Source organism: Rhinolophus ferrumequinum, chromosome 23 (genome assembly GCF_004115265.2).
Source record: "Rhinolophus ferrumequinum isolate MPI-CBG mRhiFer1 chromosome 23, mRhiFer1_v1.p, whole genome shotgun sequence".
In the NCBI taxonomy this organism is placed as follows: domain Eukaryota; kingdom Metazoa; phylum Chordata; class Mammalia; order Chiroptera; family Rhinolophidae; genus Rhinolophus; species Rhinolophus ferrumequinum.
The window spans coordinates 33586132-33598622 of record NC_046306.1 but is presented as its reverse complement, the minus strand read 5'-3'; the positions used below and the strand labels follow the sequence as shown (position 1 = coordinate 33598622).

The window sequence follows — 12491 nt, the reverse complement described above, 5'->3', positions numbered from 1 at the left end:
GAAATAAAGTCTGTTACTTTTACCTTTGTAGCTGAGATATTCCCCCCCGACCCCACCCCGCTCCCCGCAAGCTGGAAACATTTTAGTTCTTCCCTTTATCCTTGGTGTAACAAAGTTCCATGAAGATGCCTTTAGGTGAAAATTTTTAAGGTGAAGGGATTAAACAGTACAGATTGGCAGTTACAAAATAGTCATGGGGATGCGTAGTACAGCATAGGGAATATAGTCAATAGTATTGTAATAATTATATATGGTGCCAGCTTGGTGCTAGATTAATCAGGGGGATCACTCCGTAACTTATATCAATGTCTAACCACTATGCTGTACACCTGAAACTAACATAATATTGAATGTCAACTGCAATTGAAAAATAAAAAATAATTTAAAAAAGAAAGTGTATTATTATTTTTTTTTGATCAGCTCCTCACTTACTGGGCTATTTCCACCTTCTGTTTTGTTTCAGCCTCAGAGAAATAATTCTATTATTTCTTTGATTTTTTTTTCCTGCATGCAGTTTTCCTGATTCCTTCTTTCTCAACTTTTTATTAGATGAATATTGGTCCTCCTGTATGTATCTTGCCATATTTAAAAATTTTCTCTCATTTTTTTATCTTTTTTGTCATTTGCTTTATATTTTAAGAAATTTTCTTCTTTGCTTTCTATTGTTTTATTTTCATTAAACATTTAAATATTACATATTTTAAATTTTTAATGAACTTTTGTTCCTTTTCATATCAACTTATTCTGTGGATATGATACCTTCATACAATCAAGTTGACCAATAAGGATAATACTTAGAATATTTAAAAAGTTCTCTTTCCCATGATTGTCTATTTCTGTTGGTGAAAGTTTTTCTCTTTTTAAATTTTGGCCACTTATTTGGGTCTTGCTGGTTTTCCTCAAATATCTGGTAATCCCTGATCTTCCATTTTTATTCACGATTGAGGTCCATGTGGATTAATTTGAATAGCTGGCATGTTTCTTCTCTATTTGGATTTATAAATAATAAATTCACAGTCAAAAAATGTAATTTTCAAAAGAGTGTTCATCTTATTGGCTATGAACCCACTTTAATAAAATATTTTAATTTTTCTTCATAATGTACCTGTAACATTAACTGTCTGTAGGACTTATAGACATATCTATATAGGAAATCTTTAACATTTGTTTGACCCCACTTAGAGTTGTCTTATTAATAAAATATCTTAAAAATACATACTTTGAAGTTTTATGTAAGAATTTTTTGAGTTAAAAACTTTTTATAAATACGTAGTTGAAAAACTTTTAGGGGAACTGAATTATATTTTTTAATATTGACAGTATTTTACAGATAAAGGAAGACCCATTTTGTCATAGGTGTTTATAATTTGTGACCATGATTTATTAATGCCTTATGTGTGCAGAGACTTTTAAAAAAAACTGGATAAAGTATATGAAGTTGGTATGGACACTATTAAAATAGTTGCATGACTTAACTATAATTATTTATGGAATAGATTCATTATGGGGAAATCATGTATTGTTGGCAAAAGAGATTGTTTTTCCCTTTTAAAAAACTCATAGACTGATTGGCTACATCAGCCTGGTGAAAATTTTTCATTCAAAAGATGCCAAGATCTTTTTCCATGATCTCACATCGCTACTCATTCATTTTTCACACACAGAGCCTTATTCATCCCGGGGACCACAGTCTGATTGAAGGCTAGATTGATCTCATCACAGCGAAGCCATTACACTTCTTTTGGTCTTCCTTATACATTTGCTCCATGCATGCTTCAAATCTGGAAAAAAAACATACTTATGGGCTGGAGAAACAAAGAAGCAGCAATTTCCTTGCCTTATTCCTTGGACGATGATGAAGTAGAGAGCATAATGCAGTGATTGGAGCCAGACCTAAGCCTGGCCATGGGCATTGCAGCCGACCCAAACCTAATTAAGTAAGATCCTGAATAAACTTGGGTGAAAGCCAAAATCATTAGCTCCTTCAATCAATATTTTTGATATAAAAATTAGCATCTGGGCTGAATAAAAGGGAGCACTGTTTCATGCCACAGCAAAAAAAAAAAAAAAAAAAAAAAAAAATCCCCTCTTGCTTCTATTCTGACCTCCTGATGTTGTATATTTTATCCATTTGTGTCTGTGATAACTTTTTAGAGCAGGTGGATTGCAACCATCAGATTTAAGTCTTTCATTTGAACCAATGGATGCAATGAGAATGAGAGTGACAAGTTCTAACTTAAACTCTAACTGTTACAGGTATCAGCCTTTTCCCAACAGGTAAACTGGACTCACTTGTTCTCTAATTCTGCTTGAATTACCCTTGCTAATATATAAAATTTAGCTGAAATAACTTGAAGAAATTTAACTTGATAAGGAAGAGGGCATTCTCAGAGAAAAGCAGTGGCCTGTCAGAGTCTTGGAGATCCTCTTTGTGCTCTACTAATCCCCTGACAACATCAACACTGGTGCCTTCCAAGATGAGTCCATTATCTCTAGAAAACAGAGTATGTCAGAGTTCTTTGTATCGTGTCTGGCACATAACAAGAGTCCAAAATGATTGATTTATTATCTTTCAAGACACCATGTACCTGCTTTAGAAATAATTCCTAATCTTGATCTAGGAAATTCACATGCAGGGGATGAGGTAAAGAAAGAAAAGTTTAACATTTGACTCATTTTGATGCCTTTATTATCCTGGAGATTTATTTTTTAATGATGTTGAAACAAATTGAAGAATGAGCTAAGACATCGTAATCTCTTTGAGAGATTCAGTGAAATATTTACTGAAGAAATCATCTGATTTCTGGGGTTTGCTTCAAAGTACTCTGGTGGGAGTGGGAGTGAAGAGGTGGGGGATAGATGAAAAAGACTGGCCATGAATTGATAATATTTGAAGCTGATGATAGGTGCATGTGGGTTCATTATACTATTCTCTATTCTCTATTTTATGTATATTTACATTTTTCCATTGTAAAACTTTTTTTAAGTGGATGGATCACAAATAAATCTTTTTACGTGGTTGGGCTGCTGTCAGCTCAAAGCTGAGTTCCTCCCCAAGAAATGCCTTCAGCTGAATAGTCTTGCCCAAGGTAATGCCCTTTCTACACCGCTGCCCTGGTAGCTTGCATCCCATGACTAGTTGATTGTGGAGAGGACATGAAGGCTCCCTTACCTCATTTTGTGCTAAGTCTAAAGGACAATCTCAGTTGCATAGCTCCCCATGGGATTTAATAAGGCCTTTGTTATGATGACATCACAGTTCAACCTCCTCCTTTTCCAATCTTGTTCCCTCACTTTAACCTAGATATTGTATTATTGTATGTGGTCTCAGTGGTGTGCTGATAAATGTTTAACAACTGGCTCTCTAGATCCTTAATTTGTAGTGTTTGCCAATTTCCATGGTGTAAATACTTCCAACATGCCAATTTTAAATTACCAGTGTAATGTCAATGAATGCAGAATTGAGAAGAGATGAGCACAATTGGTTCTTGTGACTCAGTGCAAGCCAGTGGCAGCCATTCTTGCCAATTTTCCTCAATGAAATTCTTAAATGCAAATCTCTACTTTGATCTTTTTTAGGATAACCCAAACTAAATCAACACAAAACCGCACATTATTTTTCATATCATCAATTTTGGTGATTTGTTTATTAAAGAAATTAACATTTCACAGGCAGAATGAAATGAAATTGGTCACACTTCAAACGTTTCAGTGAAATACACACCCACACACACACACACACACCCACACACACACCCACCCCCACAACACCATAAGACAATGCCCCACAATAAGTGCTTAGAAACATTTAAAATACAGACTCCTTTTAATTTCCTAAACATTACACAGCTGCATAAGGCATTCTGAGAAAACAGACTTCAAATATGTTGTTCTAACTGAGACCAGGAAAAGTTGCCAAAAAATCACCAGATTAGTTCAAAACACAATTGTTATTATTGCTGTAAATCAAAAAATATATTTAAGAGTTAAGGTTTCATTATCAAAGCTTTTAGGTCAGAGCAATCTACTTACATTTGCTATCACTAAAGAAAAATACAGAGGAACATTACATGTTTGAAGAGCTGTTAAGATTTTCACCCTATTCAAAAGCTGTTATTGGAATAAATAAATAATCAGAGGTTGAAGCTATTTTTAAGGGGTAGAAAGAAAATAAAGAAACAAGATACCACATTCAGTGGAACAAGGTGATACAAGGAAAAGGAATATCTTGTAGGAAATGATACAGAGGAGAACCAGAGAAGGGATAATTTATCCACATGAATGGTGGTTATTCTTCAATGTTGGATTCATTTTTTTAGAAAGAGAAAGTACTTGAAAAATGGGAACAAAATGTCCTATTGAGTAGAAACGGTTGAAATAATTCACTTTAGTTTAGTAGTATAAGCACCTTTAACTATCAGTAGAAAATTAGAACATGTTATGTTATTGAGCCAACGGGTCTTTCAAAACAAAAGCTCCAATAATGGTTCTCAAACTGACATGGATTAGAATCCCCTGGGAAGCTGGTGAAAATCTAGATTCCGGGGCATTGCAGCTATTCTGATTCAGAGGAGATCTAGTGTGGGACCCAGGGATCTGCATTTTAAAACGTTTCCTAGTAAATTTTGAAGCCAATGTTCTTTGCTAGACCAAAACAGCTGAAAGGCAATATAGCAAACATCCACAATACTGCAGTTGCCTGATAAAATTAGAAATATGTTTATGCCATTTTAATATGCAAATGCATCCTTCTTACAAATATCAGTCTGAATCCTTTATTTTCTGCTTTCCTGAAGATGATTTTTAGAACACCTTCCATCTATCTATCAACCAATCAGATTCTCCTCTCTCTACCTTTATACTCTCACTTTCTCTGTAAAGGAAAAGTGTGTGTGTGTGTGTGTGTGTGTGTGTGTGTCTTTGTGTTTGCAAATAGAAAGTTTGGGGTACATAAAATTATAGTTCTTTTAGAAAACTATCTTTCCCAATAAAATCAACCTAAAAGACATTTTTGGCTCTGTTATAGTTATTGAAATTTAGTAATCCCTATTGAATTGAAATCATGGTCTTAACCTAGCAGTAGAAGACTTTTTCTTATAAAAATTAAAAATTCTCAGTATTCATAATCACCCTCTTAACCAACTTCGTGCTCTATGACATATAATATATACTCATATTACCAGCCCAATGGGACCTGGGTCCCTCCTACTGTGCTCAGGAAGCATTCCACTTAGATTACAGTTGTTCTCATAAGTGTATATTCAACACAGACCTTGAATAGAGATAAGTGTTTTATCTTGTGCATGGGAAAGTAATAAATTGCCCCAGAACTCTTGGATCTTGGTGAAGAGAGAGTAACCTCCTCCATGCTAGATGGCTAAGTGATTAGTTTCCTATCACAAGTTAGACTCAAGATACTCCATGAAAGGAACAATGATAGATTCCTGTTCCCAAAGACACCCCTCTTGACACTTAAAACTCAAAGGGCGAGTGTGAAGATCACAAATATTAAGAATGGAAGGGGATGTTTATTGCCTGCTGTACTTTAGGGAAGGCTCAGATGTTCTGCTGCCCTCTTTGTCTCCTATTTCTTTTACGGGACTGAAGACATGCATTTTGGACAATTAACGAGGGTAAATTTCAATTAAATGCACATTTTCAAGAGAAAAGACCTACATGTCTTCCTTTTCTTTGCACACTTATACAACATATGTTTTCTTTGCAAAAGTAGTGCTGTACCAGTTCATTGAGAAGAATTAGAATTTAGTTAGCAAAATCAGTCATGGCATGGGGCAAAAGCATTTTCAGAATCCATTTTCTCTCCTGTCTGCTAATGGTACATGAAAACATTCATGAAGAAATTTATGATATTTAAAAACATTCATGATCTATTTTTAAACTGTTGTACCACTTTTAAACTGTAAACTGGGGGTTATAATTTCCCCATCAAAACTTTCCACGCAGATCACCTTTACCTTAGATAAGCTTTGAGTATCAGGGCATATTGCTCCATCCAACTCCAGTGCTTTGGGTTGAATTTCTATCTCAGTGCACAGCATGAAAGCTTGGGTCCATCTGTGTCACACCAAGTCAAACCTCTCTTGAAGTGATTTGTTTATAGTGTCATTTGATGGAGTGGAATGTTCTGTAACTCATTCAAACTATTACAGAAGCTTTGCTAAAAGGTCACCACTACTCTGTAGAGTTTCCAAATCTGGGCACCATCTGGGAGCTTGTTAAAGATAAGGTTTTCCACTGGCTTTTTCCATACCAACTAGATCCAATTAGCAAAGGGGTACTATTCCAGAGAAGTATGTGTTCACATTGAGAGAGAGCGAGAGAGAGAGAGAGAGAGAGAGAGAGAGAGAGAGAGAGAGAGAGAGAGAACTGAAGTAAATTAGTTGCCAATAGTGTGTAAGCCCATTTTGCCTCAAATTGAAGTACATATGCCAGATGACAGTCCTATTGAATATTAATAGGTCTAAATGGGGGTGTCAGTCTTGAAAAAAGTTGAATAGAATTTGCTTTCAAATGTTGTTTTTGAATCAAAACATTCTTCAAGTGTAGTCTTGGGAGTCAAGTGTAAAGGAAATTGAATCTCACCGTTTACTCAAAATTCAGTAGGAAAATGACAACTCATTCCTTAAGTCATAAAGGCGATGCATGCTAAACATTCATTCACTCCCCATGATACCAAAAATGTTCAAGTTGTTATAACTTTACGGTTTTAGTCTAGGCCTAAAATTGGCTTGTGATTGCCGTCTGCCCCCTTCCTTATGAAACAAACGTCTTGAATTTTCCAAACCTCAAAAGCTTAGCTGTAAAACTGTAGGAGACCAGCAAGAGGAAAAGGAAAGTTTCCTTTAAAGACGTCTCTAGTTGCTGCTGGCCGGTTCTGCTCTCTCCCTTGAAACATTAACTATGGCTTTTGACACTTGTCCTTGGACAAAATCCAAATGCGGCAAATGGTAGAAGCAACATTTCTTTACATTCCTGCCTGGAACTTCCCATGATACCAACGAGTTCTAGCCGGTGCTTTCATGCATGGAACAAGGAGGTCGGCTACTGCCCACCACCCTTACCCGCGTTTGCAGATGGAGTAAGTAAACAGGGAGTGAGATCTACTGAATTAAAAATCAAAACCCTCCCCTTAGGTTGGAACACTTGATAGAGTATGGACCAAAGAGGCTGCCTGGTAGCAGGTAAAACACAGGCTCATTGTCATTAATAATAATATTCTAAGAAGTGTATGTGTGTGTTTGTAGCAGGATACTTGGGAGAGGAGAAACAAAATCTGAATCCATATTTTTGTCTCTGCTGTCCTGAGTTGGAGACCTAAAGAACACATCTCCCTCAGTTCAATTAAGCTGGTATGGAATCCAAAATTATCCTTAGAAAGGGAGAGAAATCCATTTATATTCCTTTTGAGGCAAGGAAAGAGGTCTTTCTGGCAAAGTCTTTAGGTTCCATTCAGGATCAGGAAACTTAATCGTCGAGTTCAAAGATTGTCTCGTCGTAGAGTTCAGGGCGCACTGACTTCCTGTGCCGGGAATATTTCAGTTGCAGGAGATCACCCATCTCATCCAGGGCTTCCAAAACCTGTAAAGAGTTTGCCTTCCATCAGTTATTTTTAAAACCCTAAGTAGCTCTGCTCTCCAGCACCTCACGGAAAACTATAGTCTTCTTTTGCCAAATTCTTTGATTTTAAAGAAAAGGAGAAAGGTCCAAATCATTAAGGTATAGCTTATAAACCAGCCCTTGATGAATGTTAGATGCTAATTACTTTTATCTCATATTCTTTAGTAGTCTCATTCCACATTATGAATGTTTAACTTATTTTGGGGGTGTGAGAAGAGGAATAAAAACATCTGAGCGATGTTTGCCCTTTACCTTTATTTTAAAGTTTAATGACTTGTAGATAGCCTCGTGGAAGAAAAAGATAAAGTTGTGGATTACATTTGGGTTATATCTTCATGACACAGCAACTCAACCCGGCCAGAACAAAAGGGAACATTACAGGAGGTGACTGGCATCCTCTTCTCTCTCCCATGCTTGCCCTGTTCTCCCCACTTGCCATCCCCTCCCATACTCTCTATGCTCCATAGAATAATAGATTTTAAAACCAGAGAGGACCAAGAACTCATCTCTTTCAATTCCCCTAAGTCAGGCAGGTAAGTGTATCCCCAATTTTACAAATGAAACAACTAAGATCCAGAATACACAAAATGTGATTTTCACATCTGGTATATCACTAATCCTATGATATTGGACATGACTTTTTGACCTCTTTTGAGGTTGTTCTTCTTAACCTGTCAAATGAGGAGGAAGACGATATTAGAGTCCAACGCTTTGAAGAAGGTGAAGTGAGAGTCACTAACATTAGAATGAATGACAATTGGGGCTCATGGACTTTCCCCTTTGAAAAGTCATTCCCACCTTCATATATAATAACTTATTCATAGATAATAAATGAACTTACATCATTTCATGTATAATAACTCATTCCCATCTTCATGTTCCCACAGTTGCCTGTATTTCTTTTTCAAGGTGAATTTATTCTGTCTGGTATTATCATTTGTTGCTTATTTATTAGTCTCTCCTCTTAGTCTTTTTGCCCCAACGTTTTGCATATGGTAGACACTCAACAGTGTTTGCTAAACTTCATTTACATTATGAGAAACTTGCATCAACCGCAAACTGATTGAAATGGCTACATTCTCTGATATTACTCATGCACATAAAGATTTAAATCAAAGGGCAATGAAATGTGGTTTTCAAATCATTTATACCTCATGTAAATGGCTAATAGGATAGATCTGTCTTTGTTATTGGTTTTCCAACATGTTGCTTGGTTGGATCATATTTTATTATGATGGATTTGGTGCCTATGAAAAATGTGGGGATGCAGGCAGTTGATGCTGAAATAGCATGTTAGATTACGTTTTGCTCTTAAGAACTAGTAAATAGCACAACATTTGGCTACTCAGTCAGTCTTTTCTATGAAACTAAAACACTAACTTGATTCAAGTCTTCACTAAGCTGATTTTCTTCTTTATCTACTTACTTGATCACATCGTTGGGCAGTGTTGGCATACTCTTGTTTTTTTAGCAGTGAGTTTTATTAGTGTTGTTTTCCTAAATCTCCCAAGAGATATCCAGGGAACCCTAAGCCAGCTCAATAAAAGAATGTGCTCAGAATCCAAGGCACCAGCATTGGAGTTTCCATTGGGCTGTGTCGTACTCACTGTGTCTAACATCTCCCGGGTATGTGCTGCTGAAACACAGAACCGTGCTCGAGCTTCTGCTAGGGGAGTAGCTGGAAATCCAACGACCACCACGCCGATTTTTCTGTTTAATAGATGCCTTGCAAAAGCCCTAAAGGAAAGACAAAATAGGAGGTAAACTGAGAGATGACAAAATTATACTGCAAAAATAGAAATATGGCTAATTGACTTTCTCTTCGTTTAATAACAATAAGTAAAGGATGATTTAAATTATTAAACTTCTGTCAAATACAGTTGACAAGGAAAAGGGGCAGTCGGTCACTTGATGGCACCTGTAACTGAGTGTATATTCTGGGTCCTAGCACACTCATTAAGCAACTTTGAGGACCGAGTCTCTGACATTAAGCAGAAAATTATGATGCATGTGACCCTGGCTTAACAAGTCGGCATTGATGTTCAATCCTCTGTCTGTAGGGTTCCTAGGAATAAAAACCAAACAGCTAGTACAATGCAATTACATAAAGAAAGAATATATCACAGGCAAACTTATATGTTTTAAAAACTTAATACTGATAAGATAGTGTGGAAATTTCAAGAAGCCTATACTTAGTGACTATAATTTGAGGACCAGGATCAGAGGGTTGGCAGGAGCCAGCCCCAAGCCATGTTCTCGCTCCAGAGTCAAAGATTTTATTTTCCATTAAACTAGAGATAGGAAATAGCAAGGGTCTCCTTATTTTTTAAATATGTGAATGAACACACCCAGATATGTTCAGGGATAATAAATCCATTGGTTGGTTTACAGGGGAATGGGGCAGGGGGGAGACAGGGAAAGAAATGCACACACACAGGGAGGCTGGCAGGTAGGTGAAGCCAGTAAGATATAAGTCATGTAACTATAAAGTTCTCTGATGCAGGGCAAAACTTTTTAAAACTATGATTGCTTTCCCTTAACTGCTTCTAGCCACTTTCTGTTCCAGAGCTAATCTCAGTAACAATTCTAGAATATCAAGCTCTCAAAGTCTGTAAATTTCTTGTGCCAAGAGCCAGTGTCAGATAAAAAGATATGTCCCCAAGTGAATCTTTCTCCCTTGTGTTCTATTGCTCTTTGCAGGAAACTTTAATTACTGATTGGCTCTGCCCACACGTGAGGTAAATGCCTCAGCTCTGTTCTTAACATTAAGAGGTTGCTGGTGTCTCATTTTAGACTGGAAGCTGACGCCACCACAGAAACCTACCAGTCATAACTCAGGAAAAATTATTGAACAAGATGTGGAGAGCAAGCCTACTCATTCATTAATTCCTCTCACCCTTTAGCTGTCTGTCTTTTGGTTGCCTCATATAGAATGCAGGTTATCAAATGATGTGATAGAGATCGTAAGACTTACCGAACACACACCTCTCTGACACCCTTGTCTTGAGTAAGGCAAGATTCGCACTTTGATTTGTACTGGGAAGGTTTTAAGGAGATGAAGCTTTCTAACTGAGAAAGCTTGAAAACAGAGGCTGTTCTTTCTCTTTCTTGATCATCCTATGGAAGGCTGCCCATGAACTACACAGGATGGGAGCTCCTAATTGTCTAAGAAACAAGTCAAGTGCTTTTATTGCTGGAGTACAAACCACCTGACCCACCATCTCAGGCCAGTTGTTGGGACTCTCAAAGGGGCATTTTCACTGTGTACACATTTTTCTTTGTACCAGAGGAAGCAAGTTTTGCCAAAGAATGTAGAGCGAAATATATGACTGTTGATTCATTAGGCTAATATGAGGCCTCCCTGGAGCACTTTTGAGATTAAAACTTACACTACTAAACCTAGACTCCTTCAGTTAATGCATATAATTGCCCTGAACATTATATAATGAGTCTCTGAGTTTGTACTCCCCAAAGGAAATCAGAGCCGGCTTAGGTTGAAAGAAACTAAACTATGTGAATCATCATAATCATCACCATCGTCAGCATCACCATCACCATTAGCACTGTGTTGCAGCGTCACTGCATTTTGTGTCCCATCATCTTCTAAACACGTGATGAGAACTATGAAAGGAAAATGTAAGCCCTGTACCAAATAGTACACACAATACCGTCTTGATATTTAAGTGCATGTTTTATGTGTGAAATCACATCATACTGAACTCCATAGAAGATCCAGTGATAGTTTCAGCAGGACTTTTCTCAAAAGTTCAACTGGCTAGAGGTTATACTGTCATTTGGTGGTAGGTAGAAATGTGGAGAAATCACAGTTCTTTAATGAAATCAAAGGTTTTTAAATGAGCCAAATGAAAGAAGTGCTCATACACTGGCTGATACAATTAACAGTCTGTCTTAAAAGCTTCTTTCCATATAAACTATTCATTGAAGAAACATCAGAGCAGGAAAGAAGGCCAGTGGGCAGGACAAGCTCTTTTCAGCAACTCCTGCCAATAATAGATACTATGACCTTTCGTAACTAAACTGTTCTTAGTTTCCTTAGACAATCCAAACAATCAGATACTTTTTCCATCGTAGTGACTGATGCCTTTGGATTCACCAACGATGACATTAATGAGGGTTCAACTTATGCCCGTGTTGCTTTAATGAGGCATGCATTTGTTTCCCCTCTGGACTAAAACCTGAGAGGCTGTGCTGTTCACTGAAAAGAGCTCTAGTTTAGGAGGCAAATGGAGCTGGCTTTGAATTCTGGGCTCTACTACCTACAATCTGAGTGACGCTTAGAAAGCAGTTTGACTTTTGTGGGTTTCGGTTTCCTCATCTGTAAACGAGGGCAAAGTGTCCTACCCTCAATGGATGATCACTGGGTCTAAGAGCCTTAAGTAGTGGATAATCAGTATTCAGCAATGTTAGCTCCTCATTAAAAGTCATCTTAAATTGGAAGACAGTAGATTGTTTGACATATCCTCTAGTGTCCAATATATCATAATTGATGCAGAGTATAGTAGGATATTTACCTGCTATTTTCCTGGAAGTTCTATTTTTATCAATGAAAGTAAAGATTGCAACAATTATTTTGGAGAGCTATGCAACCATGGTGACTCAATCTTGGATTCAGTTGACAATAATAATACTAATCATAGTACTCACTGGGATTTATAGATGATGTAATACAGAATTGTATACCGGAAATCTATGTAATTTTACTAACAATTGTCACCCCAATAAATTAAAAAAAAATCATAGTACAGGAAGTAGAAGTAATAGTAAAAACAATGACTACTGATTGAGTGCTTATAATATACCAAACATTATATTAAGTGCTTTATACACATTAT

At 36.9% G+C, this 12491-nt stretch overlaps 1 protein-coding gene across 1 annotated transcript in view; it reads right to left on the bottom strand.

Annotated features, from left to right (window-relative positions):
- Positions 1-4442: 4442 nt before the first annotated feature.
- The window catches only part of SPTLC3 (serine palmitoyltransferase long chain base subunit 3), a 149859-nt gene continuing 141810 nt past the window's right edge, over positions 4443-12491 (bottom strand). Inside the window, exons 11-12 of the mRNA XM_033095399.1 lie at positions 9246-9375; positions 4443-7599 (exon numbers count right to left, since the gene is read on the bottom strand). Of these exons, the coding sequence (XP_032951290.1) occupies positions 7486-7599; positions 9246-9375 (244 nt within the window). The 3' untranslated portion in view covers positions 4443-7485. The remainder of the gene's footprint in view (positions 7600-9245; positions 9376-12491) is intronic.